General features: G+C 48.5%; 9 protein-coding genes across 9 annotated transcripts; 6 read left to right on the forward strand and 3 right to left on the reverse strand.

Annotated features, from left to right (window-relative positions):
* Positions 1-4,104: 4,104 nt before the first annotated feature.
* ONS95_012453 (uncharacterized protein) lies at positions 4,105-5,700 on the reverse strand (the record flags this gene model as incomplete). The annotated part of the gene is made up of 2 exons (XM_058506083.1): positions 4,105-5,042; positions 5,091-5,700. 2 exons carry the CDS (start codon positions 5,698-5,700, stop codon positions 4,105-4,107), a joined length of 1,548 nt encoding a protein of 515 aa, XP_058358606.1.
* Positions 5,701-6,024: 324 nt separating this feature from the next.
* ONS95_012454 (uncharacterized protein) lies at positions 6,025-7,225 on the forward strand. The gene is made up of 4 exons (XM_058506084.1): positions 6,025-6,533; positions 6,586-6,644; positions 6,693-6,757; positions 6,814-7,225. Exons 1-4 carry the CDS (start codon positions 6,117-6,119, stop codon positions 6,867-6,869), a joined length of 597 nt encoding a protein of 198 aa, XP_058358607.1. The 5' UTR covers positions 6,025-6,116; the 3' UTR covers positions 6,870-7,225.
* A 1,494-nt stretch (positions 7,226-8,719) lies between these two features.
* ONS95_012455 (uncharacterized protein) lies at positions 8,720-9,831 on the forward strand (the record flags this gene model as incomplete). Its single annotated transcript, XM_058506085.1, has 4 exons — positions 8,720-8,785; positions 8,839-9,435; positions 9,486-9,648; positions 9,698-9,831. 4 exons carry the CDS (start codon positions 8,720-8,722, stop codon positions 9,829-9,831), a joined length of 960 nt encoding a protein of 319 aa, XP_058358608.1.
* A 1,392-nt stretch (positions 9,832-11,223) lies between these two features.
* Positions 11,224-12,054, forward strand: ONS95_012456 (uncharacterized protein; the record flags this gene model as incomplete). Its single annotated transcript, XM_058506086.1, has 1 exon — positions 11,224-12,054. The coding sequence occupies one exon, from the start codon at positions 11,224-11,226 to the stop codon at positions 12,052-12,054; it is 831 nt and encodes a 276-aa protein (XP_058358609.1).
* A 300-nt stretch (positions 12,055-12,354) lies between these two features.
* ONS95_012457 (uncharacterized protein) lies at positions 12,355-13,021 on the forward strand (the record flags this gene model as incomplete). The annotated part of the gene is made up of 2 exons (XM_058506087.1): positions 12,355-12,378; positions 12,425-13,021. The coding sequence occupies 2 exons, from the start codon at positions 12,355-12,357 to the stop codon at positions 13,019-13,021; spliced, it is 621 nt and encodes a 206-aa protein (XP_058358610.1).
* A 717-nt stretch (positions 13,022-13,738) lies between these two features.
* On the forward strand, positions 13,739-14,879 carry ONS95_012458 (uncharacterized protein; the record flags this gene model as incomplete). The annotated part of the gene is made up of 2 exons (XM_058506088.1): positions 13,739-13,824; positions 13,871-14,879. 2 exons carry the CDS (start codon positions 13,739-13,741, stop codon positions 14,877-14,879), a joined length of 1,095 nt encoding a protein of 364 aa, XP_058358611.1.
* A 171-nt stretch (positions 14,880-15,050) lies between these two features.
* Positions 15,051-15,986, reverse strand: ONS95_012459 (uncharacterized protein; the record flags this gene model as incomplete). Its single annotated transcript, XM_058506089.1, has 1 exon — positions 15,051-15,986. The coding sequence occupies one exon, from the start codon at positions 15,984-15,986 to the stop codon at positions 15,051-15,053; it is 936 nt and encodes a 311-aa protein (XP_058358612.1).
* Positions 15,987-16,414: 428 nt separating this feature from the next.
* On the reverse strand, positions 16,415-18,255 carry ONS95_012460 (uncharacterized protein; the record flags this gene model as incomplete). Its single annotated transcript, XM_058506090.1, has 2 exons — positions 16,415-17,147; positions 17,264-18,255. The coding sequence occupies 2 exons, from the start codon at positions 18,253-18,255 to the stop codon at positions 16,415-16,417; spliced, it is 1,725 nt and encodes a 574-aa protein (XP_058358613.1).
* Positions 18,256-18,800: 545 nt separating this feature from the next.
* On the forward strand, positions 18,801-23,549 carry CFT1 (mRNA cleavage and polyadenylation factor subunit; the record flags this gene model as incomplete). The annotated part of the gene is made up of 5 exons (XM_058506091.1): positions 18,801-20,901; positions 21,169-21,485; positions 21,533-21,706; positions 21,754-23,005; positions 23,056-23,549. 5 exons carry the CDS (start codon positions 18,801-18,803, stop codon positions 23,547-23,549), a joined length of 4,338 nt encoding a protein of 1,445 aa, XP_058358614.1.
* Between the last annotated feature and the right edge of the window lie 38 nt (positions 23,550-23,587).

Here is a 23,587-nt window from a genome sequence, read left to right on the forward strand (position 1 = left end):
ACGGCGACCTTATGTCCTCTTGTGGATGAGAGAGGAAGGGAAAGGAGGATCCAGGGAGGGTGGGCTGGAGTACATAAGGGAAGACTACGGACACGGGTGCGGGTGGATCTGTGGTGTGGATGCCCGGGTGGGCTTTCATTTTGGCTTGCTTTTTGGGGGGGGGGGGGGGGTCGGGGGACAAAGAACTGGCAGCGTGGGCGAGCTGGGCACGATGCGATGAGCGAGATGGGTCAACAGGGATGAAATTGAGATGAACCACGCCAGTGAAGTAAGACTGGCCAGTGAGACGACAGGCTTGCTCTAGCGAGCGGACTCGACGCCAGGCCCAAGATTCCACTACTGTAGCACGCGTACCTGACCGACCCCTTGGCTGGCGTGTCTTAGGGCCCTTATTCGTTAGGGGCCGCTGTGAGTGGACACGGCCAGCCACCAGGGACATGGTTGAGGCCTGCTGGGGACAGGGGCAGCTTACCCTAATTCCACCCCATTTCCCACCCAGAAATCAGCAACCATCTCATGATTCTCATCACAGGCATCGCATCATCAACCCTGGCCCGGCCCAAGGCCTCGAGTCCCGAAAGCCTCTTTCTCTCCTTTCAGGCTCTGAGCGTGAGGCACACTACTACTGGCACTGGCAGGCCACTCTCCAGGCCGCCTAGGTAAACCAAACAAAGCACACCTCCATCGACATCCGACCACAACATTTTGTTTCATGCTCCGCGGTGAACTTGCTGATTCGAGCCCCGACAGGCCAAAAGAGGAGTCGTCCGGCTGCTCGTCCGGTCTTGCAATGCGATGCTACATTCGTTCACAAGCCGTGGACTGGATAAACCTTTGCTGGCAGTCAACTGGCCTCTGTTCGAGCTGTCGCCAGCAGGCCAGCAGGCCAGCATTGAATCCTGTTTGACCCTGGGAAAGGGACTGCTGAGATGAGTTCTTATTACTCAAAGGGATGGATAACATCAGATCCACATACGGCAATCATGAATCAAGGAAAATACCCAGCACAGTGAGGATTCGTCGAGAGGCTTCTCTCCATAGAGTCACTGTAACTTTCGCATTGGTCCACAGATTTTGCGAAATTCTACAGTAGCTTTGCAGGTCCAAGAAGATCTCAGCCGCTGGGATTTCTAGTCCGATCCGATCACTTACAGATTTCTTCACGAAAACTAGAAAGATGCAAGAAAACGCCAATAATCACCCCAACAAAACTCTTAGATTACATCTTATTTTCCGGTTACCGAATCGTGCAATATGTTTTCGCACAATTGGCCAAACCAGCGTGAGCAACAGCATCATGATATCTCATGACTTTTGATATGCCTCCCACTGACACATGTCCCGCCCAGCTCGGCAGATCTGATCATCATCACACACATCATCGCAGGAACCCTTCATCTCGCCGTCCCCACAGCCAATCCAAAAAATAGCATTATTTCAGTCGTCATCTACGCCGATATCAATCGCTGGATCCGCAGTGAAAAAACCCCAGTCAAAAGTTCGTAGCGTAACGCTCTAAACTGCTCTCGCTCTAGATAGGCCTAGAAACTGATTGTCATGTCTATCAAAGAGTCCAGAACATAGCGAGCGTAGGTTCAGGAACGCGCGTGTCGCACCAAGAGATCAGGAACCACCAACCCATTTTGGTTTGGTTTGACTTGGTGAAGGAAATGGCACGAGACTCGGCAGCTGCACGAGAAAAAGGGAGCTCAACGAGCTCAAGTCGCCCAAGGAGACGAGAAGGAATGCTCGCTGACGGAGCACAAGCACCGTGCTTAGCATGTGCATAAGTAGTAAGGTAGTACCTACATTTTTGTGTGAGCCATTTATGTACAGCCTATGACCTGGTCGGTAAAATGTGCAGAGTTTGCACAACTGACATTCTTGTGTTCCTTTGTCCCGCTCTGTGCAGATTCCCGATTGGGCCTTTCGGCGTTACTAGGGGCGAACAGGGCAGCATTTGTGGAATTTATGCAGCGCCAGAAAAGATTTTTTATGCTGCATAAGACTAACAGGTATGGAGGGTCTCATGTGATGCGGATTGGACAGGTCGTCTTCCCTTCTCGCAACCGAATGCCTTCATCGCTTGGGCGACTGACTGAATACCTGTCTGATTTTGTTGAGTTGTACCTGCGCTCCAGGCCACGTCAGTACCTGCATCCACGCTCCGAGTACCTGCAGGCTGCATCAATGGTAAAACACCAGGAACTGAAGACTGAGCGAACAAATGGCCTGACGGTTATTCGTAGGGAGACTCGTGGCGAATGGACAAAGGTGGACCAGCACTGGAAATCAAGGAAAATGCACCCATCCATCATTGCTCCCACCAAATCCATCCTATCAAGCTCCCTCATATTTCCTATCTCTGAATTCTAGTCAGGTCTCTTCATTATCCACAGCGACGTTGTTTTTACGTTTTCGTTTCAAGTTACCATCTCGTTTGGTCACTGCCGGCCAGACCTATACTGTCAACATCGTGGCCAGCCTGTACACCAACCGGCCTGCATGTGTGGCCATTGAAAGGCCGAAAAACATTGCTTGAATGTTCCACCGTCCGTGGCGCTGGGAAAGTATTCCAGTCCTGCGATAGAGTTAAATTTTGGCTCAGCGGTAACGGTCGCGACCTCCTCGCAAGCGACCATCGTCAGCCAAACAAACACCGTTCCTATCTTGAGCCATTGTTGATTCGCTTGGCGTTATGGTTTATTATTCAGCCCCAATCCTGTTCTTATGTCTCGGTCTGCGATTAGAGAATGCTTACTCGTTAACGATATTTATGGAGATGTTTCTGTTTCTGTTGTTGTTCACCCGTTTCGTGTCCTGTAGTGGGAGGCTTAGTCTTGTCGCTCATTTGTTGTGGTCAGCGGCGGTCAAATGCACACGAGCTGCATTTAATCCTCGATGGGACTCTCACTGTGCGACAATAAGCGCGTTATAACGCTGTCATGAGAATCTTGGCCTTAAAAGTGGTTAACTGGCATTTTCTTGCCTGTACTTCTGAAATAGAACATCCTGTACGATCCGAGAGCAAGGCAAATACATTCAGCTTTCTGGGAGACTTGGCGGATGATCTCGCTTGGATGTACGCAATTTGCCTAGTAATTTTTGATGAGCAGTGGCTATGTCGGGAATGTTATGTTTTGCCCGACAATTGACTTGTGAGACAGCACAAGCAAATGACGATGGTGTCAAAACAAAGCGGCTGGTCATATTTTCGGTCACTTGGTACGGCTACATACTGAATCACCAAGGTGGCTGAGGATAGGCTTGTGCCGTTAAATCTGCTAAATCCACGGTCAGATGCGTGCCAGTAGATCCAGCAAAGAGGTTACACTTCAGACATTTGGTTGTTTCGTGCCGCTCATGGGCCTTGTACCGCGGAGGCAAGTGAGTACCTGGGTGCACGTCGTTCGAGCGAATCAGCCCTATTCATCTGAGGCTATCTTCTATCTCATGCTCTTCACATATTAAAATATTACCATGTCAAACTTGGTATCCCTCCGTCCATCCGCTCTGCCGAGACCTTCCGTTATCCTCGCTTGAGAAAGTCAACAAACAACAACCACATCCACACCCACCCTCGGAACGGGGAGAACGAAAAGAAGGGTTAGATAATCTAGATGCGCTCGCTCTCCACACGTGTATTTTCAGGCAGAACTATAGATAGTAGTTCTAAACCAGGTACGCGTCAGCTTTACCAACCAGCGAATCTATTGTTTTGGGCCATTGCGGAATTGTCGCCAGGTGTCGCTGCCAGGTGTCACTACCAGAATCTGGAAGCGAGGGACCTCCTGAGTCCCGCTTCTCAGCTTCACTTGGCACATGCCCGTTACGACTGTGGGTCGATGAAGGCTGAAGAGTGGTACGTCACAGCGTTCCTCGTAACAGGTCGAGCGGTTTGTTGACTTTCAGAATGGGTTGTATTTGGTCTGTGATATTCAGAAGGCTGGTGAATGTCTCTCATTATCTGATGATGCATGGATTCTGTCACACATATGCGCATCGCAGCTATCGACTGTCATATTTTGAAACGCAAAGTATCTTGGTAATCGATATTTCCATTGTAAAGCCTATTATTACGTTCCCATCCAGATCCTCTTTCCGTTACTTCCGTAATTTTGTCCACCCGCTTGTCCCGGGCTTCCTCTCCCCGTCACCACCAACCATCTCCACAGCTTCCACCACCGTCCTCATGCTCATGAAGCTTTGCATGCCTAGGTTCTGAAGGCGTTCTGCCGCCTCCTTCCTTGCTCCGACGACAACCCCATCATCAGCCATCTCATCATCCACCGTCCAAGCATCTGCGTCAAGCATTTCCCATTCAGCATTCGCGACTTCGCTCAAGAGCTTTGACTTCAGCTTGTCGGTGAGTTTCGTTGGACTTGGAAGTTTCCAGCTGCGGATAAAGTCTGTACCAACTGCACCGCCCAAGAAAGAATGTGCGGTGCCGTGAGAGAGATTACCCATAGTTGTAAACGCCGAGCTCTTCCTGTCACTCTCACCGTCTGTCTCTCGTCCACCTTTGGTCGGCGTGCTTTGAGCAGACGATGCCCTGCTTCCAGGTGAAGGTCTCGGCTTGGTCCCAACGAGTAGATTATAGAGATTCCGGCCGAGGTTACAAACATCTTCGAAGCTGCTCTCGTCTCCAACCGGGATTCCCTGACTCTTGCAGACCCAAGCTATGTCGTATGCGAGCAGTGTGACGCCCTCTAGGAAGAGGCCATAGCCTGAGGGATCTTCTGTGGAGAGGAGAGGGAGCGGCTTCTTGAGGAAGAGTGGCCGTGGGTGGGGAAGATTGCTCGGGGCTTCCGCATGCCGTGAAGCTGTGGGACTTGTATTTGAGGATTGGTTTGGTGTGCTGCCTGGGAAAGGTACATCCGTGTATTTGTAAGATGAAGCGATAGAGAATATTGTAGGCAGTGGGTAATCTCTATGAGGAAGGATGATCTCCGCTGGAAGTCGTATTGCTAGATAGTGTGTAGACAACATCAATAGATGTACAATATGGGATAATGCCGTTGAAATCTCAGCCGGACTCGCTGCTAAAATGTTGCTGTTAGTGATTTTCTCTCTAACACGACAATACCCACTGTTCAAAGATCTCAGATCCACGATCCGCACCCCGCCTATTCTGTATTCCTCACTACCACTATTCCTTCTGCCCTTCTTGAGCCCATAGAGCTTCGCAGCTTCGCCGCATAGGAAAGTCCTCGAGGAGGCGGTGGTAGAGTGTCCAAGATTCCATTTGTGTTTGGTCATACCGGTGGACTTCTTCACCTCTTCAATCTGCCGACTTCTACGAGCCTCAACTCCGTTGGAAGCAGAAGCTAAGTCAGACCTCCTGCGAGCCACAGTTGCCTTCTTTTTGACAATCTCTTCCTTGGCCAACTCGACCTTTGCCCTTAACTCATCTGCCCTTGTTATAATCTGTTGTGTCCTATCAAACGTTCGTTCCTTCTCGGCAGATACAGCAGCTATATCTATAGAGCTTTGTGAAGTTGGAGAGGCTTCGCTCATCTGCTGAGCCTTGTCACTGGGAAAGAGGTTGATTATTTGCTTATTAAGAGCGTCGTTCTCGAGAAGCACCCGAGCATTTTGGATTCGTCCATCGTAGAGCTGGTTCCGAGCATCTGTTGCGCATAAGAAGTGCAGCTTTTTGTCTCCTTGTCCGCCTGTTCGAAAGCAGATATCGCACTGCATGGTAGTAGATTCAGGGAGACTCGCGGTGGGACTGCTTATCCGTGGAATGCTGCTATATCGGTATATTCAGAGAGAGACTGAAGATATTATGCTTTCCAAGTTGATACATGTCGTAGAGCCTTGTGGCGGAGAGAGGAGGGCATGTTATGGCAGCTAAGCAGTGAATGACTCCTAAGATGGAGGCAAGGCTGTTGCGCCTGGTCTCAAGGACAGCAGCTGTAAATCTTATCGCTCACTTGGGTGTCTTATCGGAGTCACGTGTGGACGTGCCAGAGCCAGTCGCGGTTGGGCACATCTCGGTCTTATCCACCAGTTGACGCAGCCAAGCGTCTGTTCTGTCTTCTCCATCCTGCAAAACGCTCCCAAGTAGGTCTACCGTCCAGACAGAGCCTGGAAGATTAGAGAAATTCTCTATCATGTCATCCACATCCGAAACCACTCTTGGGACTCCGTCCAAACCTATATCGAATGGTAATCCAAGAACTCCTCTACCCGATGGTCCACCAAACTCCGCTTCTTCACCGACCATAACGGTATCACCCAGGAAGGTCACCCCTGAGGCTTCTGGAGTAGATATTCAAGTCCCGTCATCCATAATACCACCTGAATCCGAGTCTGCTCCGGTCAAGAAACCTGCAAGGGTCGACAGTCATGAGACCCAACAGCCCGAAGAGACTGATGAGGAGGACGAGGACGAGGAAGATGAGGAGGACGAGGATCAGGATTTGCCAAAGTTTGACTGGAGTGATTTTGAGCATCGTTATACGGAGACGCTCAAAAGCCAACATGAAGAAGAGGTCGAGATCATCGATGAATTTGACTTATATGCAACGGTACGTCTTTGACATCCTTGTACAGCCAGCACTTAACTGACTCGGAGAATAGTCTTTTATGGTCTGGGCTCAAGCTGCTGCTCAGCGAGATAATGGTAGAATGTCCAAGAGGTGAGCCATTGTAACTAGCTGCCCTCCGGCATTACTGACGACTTATAGACTCAAAACCCGCGTCAGATTTACCCAGCTAGCTGAGGAATCCTTGGAAGACAAAAAGAATCATTGTATGCCGTTTCAAGAAATGCCCGAAAACCTATGGCTGTGGCTGACAGAATGGCAGATTTGGAAGTTGTTGGTGCTTTCCAAACGGCTATGAATATGCTTCGCCGAACATGATGAACAGGCGAAAGTCTTACTCTGTCGCGCCATAGCCTGCCAAAATCATGTTACATATCGGTATGCCTTGTTTTTGGCGTTGTTTGTCCCGATTATGGCAGGCATGGAGCATCTTGCTGTTCTTGGGGGCCAGATTTCCATAAAGCTTCCGTTCTTCCATGTTACTATAGCTAGCTAGCTACCGAGATACCCAATTGCACAGCCTTTCCTTCTGTAGCAAATTCAATTTAAGCGCTTTGATGGTAGGGAATAATCACCTTCGCCAATGCCTGTATATCATTGGTAGAGCGGCTCTTCTTATGCATTTCAAGTAGCTACAAGAGTCTTCAGATAAGTCATGCAATTTTTCAAGGAGCGTTCTTTGTTCGGTCAACGCAGTCAACTATGCCTTTCCAGATGATGGAACATCTATTGGTTTGTGTACGTCTGCGAGCACGACCCCATCTCACTATACGTTATCGCATCAAACAAATCCGTCACTTGTGAAGTCATGCTCATGAGGCAGTACTTCAGATGTTGACCTCAAGCTTCAGGTATTTCGATAGAACCTCTGGGGAGAGTGGAGTGTGCAGACAGAATGGATAATAACTCTGATCTATGAATGCTTCACGAAACGCCCTACAGTTGGCATTGCAACTTAAAAATCCCACATGATCAAATCCAAGTCAGTGGTATTTCTAGGGCCAGCTAAATCCACTTAGGCAAATAGCTAAATCCACTTGCCAAGCCAGCCAAGTCTCGGATATGAGGTGTGCATTTAGGATACTCGCGAATACGTATAATTAACTACTAAATTCATGTATCCTGAATGAAATTTATCGTGCACCTTCTTGAGTACTCCTGTCCCTTAGTTGCTATTAAGAATCAACCTTGAGTGTCAGCTTCAGTGAGCTAACGCTCTATAAGTACCGAAGACTAGCCTGCTAATAATTGTATCTAAGACACCTGAATAGAGAACTGTTTTTGTACTTAGTACTTAGATTAGAAAGTGTAGTAACTAGTACAGCGTGCTCTATACTACCTAGGTACCTATCTAACGAGTATTACTAAGAATTTTCCGTGCAATACCCTCATATTAATCTCCCTTGCGCGCCTTAGTAATTAGTACAGGGTGGTGTAGTTGATAAATATACGGGTGTAGTCACTTGAAAATCTAACCGAAGCTTAGCAAGTGGCTATAGCTATTTGCCCAAGTGGATTTAGCTGTGGCCTATTTCTACCATGAAGTTCTGCCCGAAGTGTGGTAGCACGTTAGTTATTACTCGGTGTGCAATACTGCAAGCATACTCTCTTTGGACAGTGATAAATCACGCCCAGATATGACACTGGCCACTTTCGGCAGGTATCACAGCTTCGCTCTTTGGCGGGGGATGGGGGGGGTGGCATTCGGCAGTCTTAGCCTGTCATATTTCCTGGTATCCGAATGGCATTTAGGATAAAATAGTCCCCACTGAGCGCCAGCCAAGGATAGAATACGTGCGTTATGACTACTTGAATCGACGGCTGTAAGTGCAATGCATGGTTTGGACGTTCAACGGATATCGAATCGTCATGTGTTCTCAAAGGTTATGTTTGCTTACGTCCGTTGGCTAGAGCGGCTATATCCATCGACCGAAAAGCGGTTCCAGGGCTAAGCGAGTGCGGACAGGACGGGAGTTGTTAGCTCGTGCCGTAACAACAATGACGAACTTAGAGCGTGTCACAATGGCATTTCAACTCTATAAGTATCTCAGCCTTCCACTGAAATCTCCTGTTTCATCATAACGGCAAGCTCCGAGCATAGCTGATTTGTCGCTTTTCTTTTTCTCCCCCCAAAGTCCTCACAAATACACAGCAACATTTACTCCATCATGGGCTTGTTTTCAAATACAAAGCCCCCGCTCACTGAGAAGAATCTCACAGACCAGTCGGGGAAGGTTGGTAACGTTTTCCCCCTCTGAAAAAGCTTAACTCATTCTCCGTGTACCAGGTCTTCATAGTCACTGGCGCCACAGGTGGTCTTGGGAAAGATCTCGCGCAGATACTTTATGCTCAAAATGCAAAGATTTACATGGCAGCTCGCTCGGAAATCAAAGCACGCAAGGTTATAGAAGAGATTGAAGCCAAGTGCCAAAAATCGAAAGGAACTTTGGTCTACCTCCACCTGGATCTCAATGATTTGACAACTATCAAGACCTCAGCCGAGACCTTTCTCGCGCAAGAAGAGTCCTTACATGTCCTCTGGAATAACGCTGGTGTCATGCGACCTCCTCAGGGCAGTGTCACCAAGCAAGGCTACGAGCTTCAGATTGGCACCAACAACGTTGCTCCATTCCTCTTCACTAAGCTCCTCACGCCGCTTTTGAAATCGACTGCCAGGGTCTCACCTCCTGGTAGTGTTCGCGTAGTTTGGGTATCTTCATCCGCGGCAAAGAATTTCTCTCCAGAAGGCGGTTTAGATGTCACCAATCTCGATTATCATATTGACAAAGGTGTCTGGCCAAAGTATGGTATCAGCAAAGCCGGTAATATCTATCATGGAAAGGAGTATGCTAGACGCCATGGACAGGATGGAATCTTGAGTCTGGTAAGTTTGGTACTGTCTCGACATTGAATTCCATGTACTGACTGCAGTAGTCTGTGGATCCCGGATTTCTGAAGACAGACCTGTATCAGAATCTTCCCCGATGGCAGGCGCCAATCATGAACCTGATGCTTCATGATCCTATCTATGGGGCATATACAGAGCTTTTCGCAGGTCTGTCGACAGACATTAATATGTCAAATAATGGCGATTTCAGTAGGTGACCTAAATCCCGGATCGGTGTTGTAAAACTGACAACTTGCAGTTGAACCTTGGGGGAAAATTACACCAGCAAGAAAGGACATTGAACTAGGAGGCAAGCCAAAGGAAGAAGGAGGGACTGGAATCGCCAAAGACTTTTGGGACTGGACAGAGAAGCAGATTGCGACTTATGCATAGACCATTTGCCCCCATGCGTCGCAATTCAAAATCGACTTTCTCTACGACCTGTTGGAACCACGAAGACCAGGGGAATGTACAGTAATCAGGCATCGTTGTCAGTAACATTGGAATTTTTCGACCTCGGATTTTCGTTCTTCTTTGAACTTGTTCTTGTCATAATTTTAGTGCGATCAAAGAGCATACCAATGTTTCATCCTTAATTGTGATTCTTCAATAAGGTCACTTCCTTCTTCACCAAATAACTGTAAAACAACCAATTTTGTTAATCTATGCATATACGAACGGTGGCGTCCAATTGCCCTGCAAGTGAGTACATTTCTGAGTTGGTACAGCTCTTTACGGCCTTCAACGCCGTACATTCGGCGCAGCCTACTCAAAATCGTGTTCATTGAAGCCAGCCGACCAGAAGGCAAAGCGCTGGACTAAGTTGGAAGACGACATCATACGCGGAATCTCCAAAGAGCAGCAAGAGGTACTCCTCTGTCTGTTATGCAAAAGAACAAGTGGCAAATCAGCTCCAAGACAGCCCTGCGCAATCGACGGCCTTCAACACCGTACTATCAACTCGATTTATCACAGGTTCTGTGAGCTAAAGAGGGCAGCCCAAGGGAGCAATGTCATCCCATCTTTCCGGGAATTTGATATCCCTCTAAGCAGAATCGGAGCCCACTCAAGAATTCACCCACTTTTCATCCAGAAAAGCGGTCAATTTGTCGGGGAAAAAGGAAGACGAAATTGTCCGTCGACTTACAAAAGAGGAGCTCAAGGCGTTGGCTTATCTGAAATGCTTAACCAGAAATAAAACATCCAAGAGGCTCTGCTATATTCATGGCCTTGAACGCCGTACAGCTGGCGTAGTATACAGCAGTTACTACGAACTGCTTCCGCCGGCTTGCCCGACTAAGGATTATACTCCTCAAGAGCTGTAAGCGATCTACAAACTCACAACAGAACAGCGCAAAGAATTGATTGCTCATAGAAATAGCGATCGAAGTACATTATGCCATTTCCCTTAGTCTCCAGAGTCGGACTGTTCATAATGTGTTGGCCAAGTGGTACAAAATACATTCCTTGGCGCAGTGGACTGATTCAGAGGTCGATACTTTGCGCCATCTCACAGAACATCAGCTGGATGAATTCGAAGAGCTGGAAAAGAAGTATGGCGCCACAGTTAATATGAAAATGTGTGACATTGACGGCCTCCGTCGTCAAACATTTGGCTCGGTTGCCTATCGCATACACGTGGAGTTGAGGCATGGCCGACTGGAAAATGATAGTCAGATTTCTCCGGCCGATGTATCGCCACAAGAGGTCTTTGAGAAGTTGGATCACAGACGAATCTAAAGATGGATGTATTAGGAGCTGAAATCCTGATCCTGATCCTAGAACATGATTTTTGTTGTAATAACTCTCTGTAAGTGTGGTGACCGTACAGGGGCAATCGCAAAAGTTCTCTTGAACCCTAGTGCCTATGAAGACGCAACTGATAACAATGGCCTCGCACCAGTCCATGTAGCTTGTCGTCAGGGCACATTTCGCTTTTTGAAAAGACTGAAAGCAAGCGGGGGAAACCTCAATCTTCCTGCAGAAGCTCTGTGTCTGCTGCCCAGCCACTTTGCCGCTGCTTTTGGACATAAGCAATGCCTAGAATTGCTGTTAGAAAGGCGGGCTAAGGTTGTCTCGAGAACAACAGAAGGCGCCTCGGTGCATGCATTACATCTGGCAATTGCAAATGGGCATGAAGCCTGTGCTCGTGCGATCTGTGATACTCCTGAAGAAAAACGTTATGAAGGCTGGAGTTTGTGTATCGTCATCGAGTCTTCAGGCCCAGTTCTCCAATGGATGTACCTTCAAGTTAATGAGCAACACGGGTTTGCGATTGAAGACCCTAGGCACACTGCTGGGACGGCAAAGTTTTCTTGTTTGAGCAAACCGGACATGTCGCCCAAGCTGTGGGTTAGACCTGAGATGCATGAGAATTCGAAAGCAGAGCATGACGAGAGTGACGTGGAGGACGACAGTGACGAAGACGCGGAAGCTAGTCCAGAGAATGATGATGACAAGGAGTCTGAGTATCTGACAAGGATCAATAGCAACGATACGAACGTTGCTGTGGTAGCAGAAAAGGAGACGTTTGTGAGCAGGACAGCAAGCTTGGAACCTAAGCAATCGGGACTCAAGAAAGCTGGTCGCTTGATGAAATCAGTCTTTCATAGCTAGTGATTCTCATGGACTCAAGTAGCAGATTCAGCTATAATCTTTGCCGACGAAGAATATCTATGCGCTTCTACAAGATTAAGAGTTGACGCGGGAGGATTTCAGGGGTCCATCTAGCGGCTACTCATGAGTCGTTACGAAGTTAGCGACACGAGCGCGAGCCCCAGCCCCAGCAGGTGCCTGAACCAGAAGCTTTCCTGCCTGCCTGCGTACCCAGCCATATTTACCTTCGTACCTACACACCAAGATGTATATGCCAACGTACCGGCTGCCACTGACCATCAGGGCATGCAGAAATCTGCGATGACTTCTCTCAACATCTCTCAAGTAAGCTTTCCTTGCAAAAGTCATTGAACCTACTGACAATTTGTAGGATGACCTTGCATCTTTCCACGCCGCGCATTTTTCTGTGACCTCCGTTGATCACTTCTCAGAGCACTTTCTCGGTCCTGTAGAAGAGGAATACTACGAAGAAAAGGCTGTCGACGATGGCTTGGGTTACTACAAAGATGGTGTCAAACGAACCTTGACCGATGAGCAGATCGCGATATTTAGACACTCCGAGATCGAAGCTCTTCTGCGCGAACAAAGACATGCTGTGGAGGAAAAGGAACACCAGAAGACCTATACTACTGGAGAAACTGTCTCTGATGAAGGTGCTGTAGAGTCTAAGTACCCTGTACCAGACGATGTGGAGGATGGAGAGCTTGAGGAAGAGAGTCCTGGTAGCAGCGTCTCAACTCCGACGGCGTCGAAGCCCCACACGCATATGACGAAGAAGGAAAAGAAGACACAAAGGGCAAAGCAAATGGGCTTCTTCAAGCAGAATGTGAAACCCGATCTACGGAAGAGGACGTGGGATAAGGTCGATACTGGATTGGGTAGTTTGGACTACGACGAAGACGAACGCGCACCCAAGCGTGCCACCGCGAACCCAGCACAGAGAAGACGGATATCCTATGATGATTAAATGCTGTCTTTGTGTCAGTCGAAAGCAACTTAGGCGATAAGGAATGCCGTGGCTGCTACTATTCATGTAAAGCAGTAACACATAGCTTCAACGGCAAATGAAAGGTGTACGACCGTCCAGGTATGTTGTCACATCTCCTCCAGACTGTGTCTCGCTTTGAAGTACATGATGAAATCCAAATGTATCGTCATCCTTAGTCTGAACCCCTGAATAGCTCTAGCCATCACCGTCAGTTGGGGTGCCTATTGTGATTCGGATATTTGATGAAACAACAATCTTCTCTCTGAACTACTTCACATTCTTCCTGGCAAACTTAATTCTATGGTATAAGTATGGAAGCTAATGCGAATCAATGCTAGGATCTTCAAGACAAGACGAAGAATTAAATTAGTTGCAGACCTGAGTAACTTTACCACTGGTGTGCTATCTTCGCCGTCCGTTCTGAGCATTTAGCGACTCGAGATTGGCTTTGAGAGGTATCGTGACTGTTGTGAGAAGCTGTACGAGGATCGAGGCATCACGAGGGTCTTGGAATCCGTAACGGTTCTGTAAACAGTACCTACCTTAGGAATCAGGAGTCACAGGTCACGAGGCTGTGTGTCAGCCTTGCAAGTCTTGGGCATGTGGCTAGGTAGTAGGTAGATTAAGCGCAAACGGATCTCTTCCTCCAACAAAACATTTCTTTCCACGAAAAGATCAACATGATTATTGTTCAAGATGAGTGACCCCCCTAGCTATGATCAACACCTGTTGGACCGCTTGAATGCCCTCAAGAAATCAAGTATCGCAATAGACTCAGCCAAGTAATACATCCACACAAACGTCACATCACATGCTTACCATCACTAGACCCAAATCCATCTCTCCTACAATTTCAACCCCAGAAATCGATCTCTCTGCGCGCCTAAGGAGTCTTCGAAATGGAACTCCGTCCACCTTCCCATCTCCAGCACCGAAGTACCAACAGCCAAAACCCACTGCTGATTCAGACTCTTTTTCGTCAGCACCAGCTGTGGATCCAGACCCTTTTCGCGACGCGTTCAACACAGACGACAAGACCCTCGACGATCTCCTGGCTGATCTAGGACCAGAAGACCAATGGACGATGAATCCGGATGATCCAAAAGATATCCAGAAGCTACTCGATGAGGCCAGGGTTGCCTTACCCCGCGATGAGGAAGCCAAGCCCGAGTCTAAGATTTTGGATTATAGAGCTGAACCGGAAGGGAAGGCAAGACAGCAGGATCCTCGGTATCTGAGTCGTGATTTGGACATGTCTGCTTTTGCACTTGATGATGGTGAAGGCGAGGAGCAAAGCAAAGGGGAGGGAAAGCTGGACCTCGAGCTGGAATCACGTGAGGCTCAAGATATCGTGGCGAGGATGCTGGATGAAGTCAATCTTGAGAGAGCCAACGAGCCAAAAGGAGAAGAGAGATCCTTAACTCCTGAACTTTCAGCGGATGACAAAGGGGATGAAGATCGTGGTGGTCTCTCACTGCCCTCAGCGCCATCCGCCCTCCCCGAACCAGTGGGAACGAGCAAGAAATCGCTCGATTTCGAATCAGATATAGCAGCACGGATGGCGGCTCTCTCTGGCTTATCTACGAACTCTCCGGGTCTACCATCAGCGCCTACCTTCAAGCCGATTGATAAGCCTATCAAAGGGGTGATGAAGAAGTTTCCGGATGAGGAGATAGATAGTTGGTGTATCATCTGCCAAGACGATGCAACGGTGAAGTGTATGGGTTGTGATGGAGATCTTTACTGTGCGAATTGCTGGAAAGAGGGTCATATGGGCCCAGATGTTGGCTGTGAAGAGAAGATGCATAAGTGGGTGAAGTATCGGAAGCCGAATTAATGGTGTACGTGAGTTTCGGCGGGAATTCCAAATCGCGAATAACAAACTCATTCCACAGCACTCCTAAATCGGTGCTAAATGCGAAGGCAAAACCAAATCATAACTGAGAGTATTATTCAACATGGGCAACAAATGCGCTGCCGCTTGACGAAGGCAACAGGGTATCATGTATCAACGACTAAGCACGCCCACCTTCACAAACCCTTTCCTCACCAATTCATCCCTCAAGCAATCCCTAAATTCCTCCTCCTTTACAAATCTTGTAGGAGCCCTCACCATCACAAGCTCAACTTCAATTTCCTCTTCGCCCAGCTTTCCCTCGCCACCCCTCCCATACTGCACCCCACTCAACCTCTCCAACGCCATCTGATCATCTCTATTCCTCTTCTCCTTCTCTCTCTCCCTCCTCCTTTCCCTAATCCCCACTACCCAGCCTAAAAATCCTTGATTGCCACCTTCATAAGCCGTATCGTTCACGATCTTACTATGAAATACCACACTCCGCTTCCTGTCTTCCCTTATCCACTGTAATTTCACCACAGCCTGCAAAGGCTGCATGCGTGTACACCACCTCTTCTTACACAACTGCCACAAATCACCCAGTTTAAAGCCCTCCGCAAAGAACATAACACTATTCCGCTCATACACACCCGCCATCCTTCCCCTTCCAACCTCAATCGATTCCTTAACCCTCGCTCTCGTAATGAGCGGCAAGCCCGTAAGAACTAGCATACGTCTCCAGCTCGCATTCTCATAATTGAAGCGCTCGAGCGGAGTCGCTTCTGTTGGCTCTGGACTTCGATAAAGAAATGGATCGTGGAAAGCGCCAGCGAGCCCAGGATGCTGGCGTTCGTGGCGCGGGAACTGGAGATAAAGTGGAAATAAGTCTTTTTCTTTGAGGAATGGGTGTAGACCTGTTGGAATATGAGGCTGTGCGGGATGCATGTATAGGATACGGAGGAGGGAGGGTGTGGTTAGGATGGTGTTGTGCCATGTTTTGGAGACGGCGGTGCAGCTGATGAGGAGGTCTATGAAGGGAAGTTGAGAGAGAATTATAATAAGGAGTTCGGGGGTTTTGAGGACGATGTGAGTGGATGTTGGCTCCATAGTTGCAGAGGTATGAGATGAGAACCAAGGAGCCGTAATCTGTTTATTTGGGTGGACTCTCAGCCTTATGTATGGAATGAGGCTTATGCCGAGAGTGTGTATGATACAAGGCTGAAGCCATGGACTCAGGCAAGTCGTGACCGACATAATGGTGTAGTTTTTTGAACGTTGAAGGATTTCCGATTTAGCCGATCCAATCAGCTTAATCTGTTGTACGACCTTTGAGAATAGAATAATCGAGGCACTTCATTACCAAGTTACAATTTCATAAAGTAGACACCCTTATCGTGTACATGATGAAGTCCCATTGGTATACCAAGCGCCCACGTCAGCACCATCCCGTACCAACCCTAGAGACCAGAAACGATCCATATTCAACTACAAATAATCAGATGATGATTCCATACCCACCATTTCATCAATGTCAATCAGTCGTCAGCGCCATCGTGACCATTATCATCTCCCCGAATACCCCGTCCTGCAGCTCCGGTAGTTTTCTTTGTCTTGCCACGTATATCTTGCCATGTGGCTCCAAATCGTCTGCCGGTGCTGGCAAGAAGACCTTCCTCCTCGTCTGCCTCGGCATCCTCGTCAAATTCGCTGAGGTTGAGCTTCGGTGTGCGGAATAGCGATGTGATGAACACAATCAAGAAAACCGCAAGGAAGACGAATTGCGCCCAGAACGTCAAGGCTCCGAAGAATGAAAAGTTGATAGTGACCCTGTTAAGGAAGGTCGTAACGACAGTGGGTGTGCAGACGTGCTTAGAGCCATCCCCTGACGAAAGTTCGGAGCAAGGCTTGACCAATTCTGGGTGCTTGGAGCAGTCCGGTTGATCGCCTGGGAATCTGGTCGGGTGGCTGCAGAAAGTTTGAGCGCCATAGATTGCGTATTGAGGAGCGACCATCATGGCGATGGAGTAATTGATTGCTAGCATGATCAAAGTCAACATGACAGTTGCCACAAGCATTGCCTGGGGAGAGGTGTGACCCTTGCGGATCTCGAATAGCTTGACCCAGAGGAAGCGGATGCCAATAGTGGCAATGCCGGCGACGGAGCTGCTAAAGAAGAAGAGTACCAGCAATAGCATCAATACGTAGTCAATAGGGAATACTCGTGAGGCTTGAACGAAGATCCAATTGACAGGTTGGAAGACATTAATGCTAGTTCAGGTCAGCAGTCTGATGTTGAAACTTGGTCATTTACGCTCCTTCCCAGAATGTAACCACAATGCTGCTTGCAGATTGAATTTTTGGCTTTGTCGATTCCAGTGATCAACATAGATACCCAAATTATGATTGAAAGAATCAAAAGAAGGATTCCTCCAATGAGCTTTAGTGGTCTGAAGACGGCACAGACCTTAGTCCAAGACCGGACAATGAAGCTCTTGCCTTCGCCTTGTGCTTCGGCAGCAAGGCGCTCACGACGGACAAGAGTGCGTTCCTCGCGAACGAGTGCTTCAAGTTCTCGTTGATCCTTGGCGGGCATGCCGCCATCACGACCAGCATTGCGCCCCTCGAGTTGACGCTGTCGCTCCCGGTTCTGTTCAAGAGCTGTTGCTGTTGTTTCCGAAAGTTGCGGAGCACTGATAGCTGGTGCCGACTTTATGAACGAGATTGGAAGAAGGGCGATTCCTGCTGCGGTATACAAGATGTATAGCAACGTGCCCAGAGATATGAGCAGTCCAAGGGCAAAGGTCAATGCTCGTACCCCGTGGTTCTCTACAAGAAGGCGTTTGAAGTAATCCAGATCATAGTGGGCACCCTTGCGATCCTTTGCGACTGGCACGAAGAATCCGACAAGGAATAGAATGACTACGAGGATAACGAAGATAACGGTATACTTCAGAGCGCCGAGGAATCTCTGTCCGAAAGTCTGTGTGCCTTCCTCATCTTCGACATCGTCGTACTCTTCGTAAAAGAAGTATGTAAACGGAACCACAAGAAGGCAGAGTATGGCGTCGAAGCTGTACAGGCTGTAGTAGACAATCTTGAGAGTAACCAAGATCCTGTGGACTGCTTCTGGTGTTGCCCAGTCCTTCTTCGCTCCAAGCTTTGTAGAGTTTGTAGAGCTGACAAGCGCAATATCGACGGGTAGGAGAAGGACTGTTGCCAATAAGGATGTGAGAGTTATTATGGTGACTGTCGAAACCAGTGCAGAGCGATCCCGCGGGGTTTGGTATGTGTAGGTAAAAATGGCGGCGATGAGTGCTACTAGTCCTATTGCGACTGCATAGGCCACCCAGATGAATGCCATTTGGATGAGAGCCATTTTGTGCGATTTATAGCCTATCCAGAGGGGTCGAATGGAGGGTGATATCCGGCGGTTTGATCTGATAACGCGCGGTTAGCTGTGATCGCACGACTTCTGCCAGCAGCAGACAGTGATATCAAACGAGCACTCACTGACAGAAGAAGGATCCTGTCCTTGTCCTTTTCGTGTATCGTCAGAACTATCCTAGGTGAGGACTGGGAGGACGGAGGCTTGGGCTGCCTTGCTGAAGTGAAGGTGAAGGTGAAGCGACCAGAAGAGGAGTCGGTGTTGCATTGCACTAGATTTCTGACGTAGCCACGGCTAGGAGCTCTTGTAAACAAGGATCTGTGGAAAGCTCCAATCCCTGTCAATTGGCATGCAAATAATGCGGCCGCTAGCGGCGATTATTGAATCTCCAACAAGAACGAGAACGAGAACAAACGGCTCGCGAAGTCAACAATAGCAACAGCTACCTTACTCAGACACCATCATTACGGTACCACCAAACCTCGCTGCTGATTCGAGCTCGAGGACATGCGGCGCGCTGTCCCTCCACTGCCATAATGCAATGCTATACGGAGCTGACACCTCCGACAGCTGTTACACACTCACTGAACCTACCCTTCACCTCAGTCAATGCAAACAACCTTGTCGTCGCCAAAACCTCCTTACTTCAGATTTTCACGACCAAGATTACCTCAATCGAAATCGAAAGTCCGCAAGATGCACAGAAGCAAAACGAGAAATGGGATCCAACGGTTAATAGTGGTGATGGGTTAGAAGCATCGTTCATTGGGGGAGAGTCGCTCCTGCGACCAGACCGCGCGAGAAGGACGAAGCTGGTACTCGTGGCCGAGTATACATTATCCGGCACAATCACATCGCTTGCAAGGATAAAGACTGTATCCTCAAAGTCGGGCGGAGAAGCACTTTTGATCGCATTCAGGGATGCGAAGCTCAGCTTAGTGGAGTGGGATCCGACACGACCGGGAATTTCGACAATCTCCATACATTTTTACGAACAAGACGATCTTCAACGGAGTCCATGGGCACCTAGCCTTAAAGAATGTGTGAATCAGTTGACTGCGGACCCGAAAAGCAGATGCGCTGCACTCAAGTTTGGAGGCAGGAACTTGGCCATCATCCCCTTCAAACAAGATGACGAGGACGTCAATATGGATGACTGGGATGAAGAGATTGATGGACCTCGTCCAGCCGACCAGACAGTCTCCAAGACTGCAAATGGTGTCGGTGGTAAGGAGGAAACACCATACAACTCCTCGTTTGTTCTACGCCTTGCCGCACTTGACCCAAACCTCATCAATCCGATACATCTTGCCTTCCTTTATGAATATCGGGAGCCAACTTTTGGGATTCTTTCGTCTACCCAGATGCCAGCTTCCTCCTTACTTTTCGAGCGAAGGGATCATCTTGCATATATGGTGTTTACCTTGGACCTCCATCAGAAAGCGTCAACAACTATTCTGTCCGTCAATAATCTGCCATACGACTTGTTCGAAGTCGTTCCACTTCCAGCGCCTGTTGGTGGAGCCTTGCTCATTGGCATAAACGAATTGATACATATCGACCAGGCTGGCAAATCCAATGGAGTTGCCGTCAACGTTTATGCCAAGCAATGCACCTCCTTCAGTCTTGTCGATCAATCAAATCTTCAAATGCGACTGGAAGGTTCGAAAGTTGGGCAACTATCAATCCAGAGTGGAGAAATGATCATCATTCTCCAAAGTGGGGAGATAGCCATCCTCAGTTTTCACATGGACGGACGCTCAGTATCTGGTTTAAGTGTTAGACGAGTGTCCGAAGAAGCAGGCGGTCTGGTGATTCCGGCTTCTATATCCAGTATAAGCCCTCTCACCCAGAACACAGTCTTCATTGGAAGCGAGTCTGCAGACTCATTGGTACTTGGTTGGAGTCGGAAATCAAATCAGCTCTCTCGTCGAAAATCGCGGGTCGAAATTGTCGAAGATGCAGATGACGATCTCCTTGATGAATTGGATGACGAAGATGATGATGCCGATGATGACTTATACGGCGACGGCCCGTCAACAACACAGGCGACCACGAATGGCATTGCCAAGTCCGAGACAGCGAATAGCAAAGCTGGCGACTATGTTTTTCACATACACGACTTCTTGGTTAACATCGCTCCAATTGTGGATATTGCGTTTGGCAACGCAAGCTACTTTGCAAGAGACGAAGATAAGGTCGACACGGAAGGCGTCACTGGTGACCTAGAGCTTGTCGCCGCTGTAGGTAAGCAGAAAGCAGGAGCTCTTGCTGTTCTGCATCGAAACATCCAGCCTAAAGTGATTGGTCGATTTGAGTTCCCAGAAGCTCGCGGAATATGGACCATGAGTGCGAAACGACCCACGGAAAAAGGACTTCAAGTCGAGAATGAGAAATCCGCAATGAGTGGTGACTACGCTGTCGATGCACAGTATGACAGGTTCATGATAGTCTCGAAAGCTCTTCCTGATGGCACAGAGACGTCAGATGTGTATGCATTGACATCTGCAAACTTTGAGGCTCTTGCTGGAACCGAATTTGAGCCTGCCGCCGGAGCAACAATTGAGGCTGGGACCTTAGGGAACGGCATGCGGGTGATACAAGTTTTGAAGTCTGAGGTCCGAAGTTATGATGGTGGTAAGTCATTCCTCTTCATCTCAGTCTTACATTCCCGCTCGGCGATTCCTCGATCTGGTCGTGTATGGAAAATGTCTCATGGCAGCAATTTTTGGGCATCTCTGTGTTTGAGGTACTTTTTCCTGCTTTTCGGGGCGCTATCTGGCATCGATTCGTGTCCTATAGCATCAATGAAAGCTTTTACAATACCCTATTTGTGCCTACCTCGTGCTATTGCTATCAACTACATGAGCACTCAAATCCAAACTAACCCGATGAATCACATAGACCTCGGATTGGCTCAGATCTTGCCAATGTACGACGACGATACGGGAGCCGAGCCACAGATAGTCAGCGCAAGCTTTGCAGACCCGTTCTTACTCCTCTTCAGAGACGACGCTAGTATTTTTGTGGCCCAGTGCGATGATAACAACGAGCTGGAAGAAATCGAGCGGGAAGATGATGCTCTTCTCGCAACAAAATGGCTGACAGGATGCCTGTATATCGACACAACGGGAGTTTTCGCACCAGTTCAATATGACAAAGGTCAAGCATCTGGAGAGAATGTGATGATGTTCCTCCTCAGCTCTTCTGGAGCGTTGCATGTAATTTTGCCAACCCACAGAATACAGTCGTCCGCTAACAGCATTAGATATATGCTTTACCCAACCTTTCAAAAGCGGTGTATATTGCAGAAGGTCTTTGTTTTGTGCCGCCAGTTCTTTCCGCGGACTATGCTGCAAGACGATCTGCCGCTCGAGAGACAATAACGGAGTTGATGGTAGCAGACCTTGGCGATGAGACCTCGAAATCGCCCTATCTTATTGTAAGTATTACCAAGAAATTGCCAGAACTTGGCTGACTGGGTTCAAGTTACGCCCATGTACTGACGATCTAACGATATATGAACCATTTCGAACTACTTCTGAGTCGACTGCGCCCCTTTCCTCCAGCCTGCAGTTCTTGAAAATCCATAATCCACATTTAGCTCGCAATCCCGATGTTTCTGCTATAGAGACTAAGGACGATGTAGCAGGTGATAGGGATGAGCCAATGAGGGCTATCTCAAACCTGGGCGGATATAGCACTATCTTCCTTCCTGGTGGATCACCAAGTTTTGTCTTGAAGACTGCCAAGAGTACACCGAAGGTTCTAAGTCTGCAAGGCTTAGGGGTAAGGGGCATGAGTAGCTTTCATACGGAAGGTTGCGATAGAGGATTTATCTACACTGATGTAGATGGAATTGCCCGAGTATCCCAACTTCCACAGGACACGACTTTTGCCGAACTTGGTGTCTCATTACAAAAAGTACAATTAGGACAGGAGGTCCACGGCGTAGCATACCACCCAACATCGGAATGCTATGTTGCTGCAACTAGTACACTCGTCGACTTCGAATTGCCTAAAGAAGAGGATCATCATCATCCGAACTGGGCAAAAGAAGAAATTGTCTTCAAACCAACAATGGAGCAAAGCCACCTGAAGCTCATAAACCCCATCAACTGGTCGGTCATCCACGAGATCGAGCTGGACCCTTTCGAAACCATCATGTGCACCAAGACACTCAATCTCGAGGTATCCGAAATCACAAATGAGCGGAAACAGTGTATTGTAGTTGGAACGGGGATTTCAAAGGGCGAGGACCTTGCAATAAAGGGCCGCATACATGTTTTTGATGTGGTTAGTGTTGTTCCTGAGCCAGATCGGCCGGAGACCAACAAACGCCTCAAGCTGATAGCTAGAGAGGAGATTGCTCGAGGAGCCATAACTTGCATTTCTGAGATCGGAACCCAAGGATTCATGCTCGTGTCGCAAGGGCAGAAATGTATGGTCCGTGGTCTCAAAGAAGATGGAACACTTCTTCCAGTCGCGTTCATGGACATGAACTGCTATGTCACCTCCATCAAGGAGCTGCGGGGCTCAGGAATTTGCATCTTTGCTGATGCTATCAAGGGCGTCTGGGTTGCTGGTTATACAGAGGAGCCATACAAAATGATGCTCTTCGGCAAGTCGGCGAAGAATATGGAGATCATGGAGGCGGATCTCCTGCCAGATGGAAAGGAACTGTACGTCGTGGCTGCGGATTCGGATTGCAATTTGCATATCATGCAGTTCGATCCTGAGCGTAAGTCGGACCTACATGAGAGAGAAAGAATACTTGCTAATACTTTCTAGACCCCAAATCTCTGCAAGGTCATCTCCTACTGCACCGCTCGACTTTCGCTCTCGGAGGTCATCTGCCAACAAGCATGACTGTCCTGCCACGCACCAAAGCCGCAACTCTACTTCCTCCCACTCCAGACGCAATGGAAACCGCTGCCGAGGATACAATTCCGGAGCACGAGATCCTGATGACTTCCAGTACAGGTTGTATCTCTCTCCTCTCTCCCTTATCAGAAGCTCAATACCGCCGACTCAGCACTTTATCCAGCCACCTCATCAATACGCTCTACCATGCCTGTGGACTCAATCCTAGAGCATACCGGATCGATAAGGATGCGCCCGAGGGTATGGTGGGTAGCAGGACTGTTATTGATGGTACTATTCTGATGCGATGGATGGAGTTGGGGAGTCAGAGACGAGCGGAGGTTGCGGGGAGAGTTGGTGTTGATGTTGAGGAGGTGAGGGATGATCTGGCGGCTTTGATGGGAGGTCTGGGATATCTGTGAGACGTTGATGGTGGGACAGGCATGTCTTGCTGGATTTG

The sequence above is a fragment of the Cadophora gregata genome (assembly GCF_030347475.1).
Source record: "Cadophora gregata isolate MNR1 chromosome Unknown scaffold_6, whole genome shotgun sequence".
Taxonomy (NCBI): Eukaryota; Fungi; Ascomycota; class Leotiomycetes; order Helotiales; family Ploettnerulaceae; genus Cadophora; species Cadophora gregata.

Bases quoted from the DNA above. Each gene is read 5' to 3' on its own strand.
- ONS95_012454 (XM_058506084.1), top strand. From the start codon at position 6,117: ATGTCATCCACATCCGAAACCACTCTTGGGACTCCGTCCAAACCTATA. The intron at 6,645-6,692 runs GTGAGCCATTGT...GACGACTTATAG, and splicing joins AATGGTAGAATGTCCAAGAG to ACTCAAAACCCGCGTCAGAT. The intron at 6,758-6,813 runs GTATGCCGTTTC...ACAGAATGGCAG, and splicing joins GGAAGACAAAAAGAATCATT to ATTTGGAAGTTGTTGGTGCT.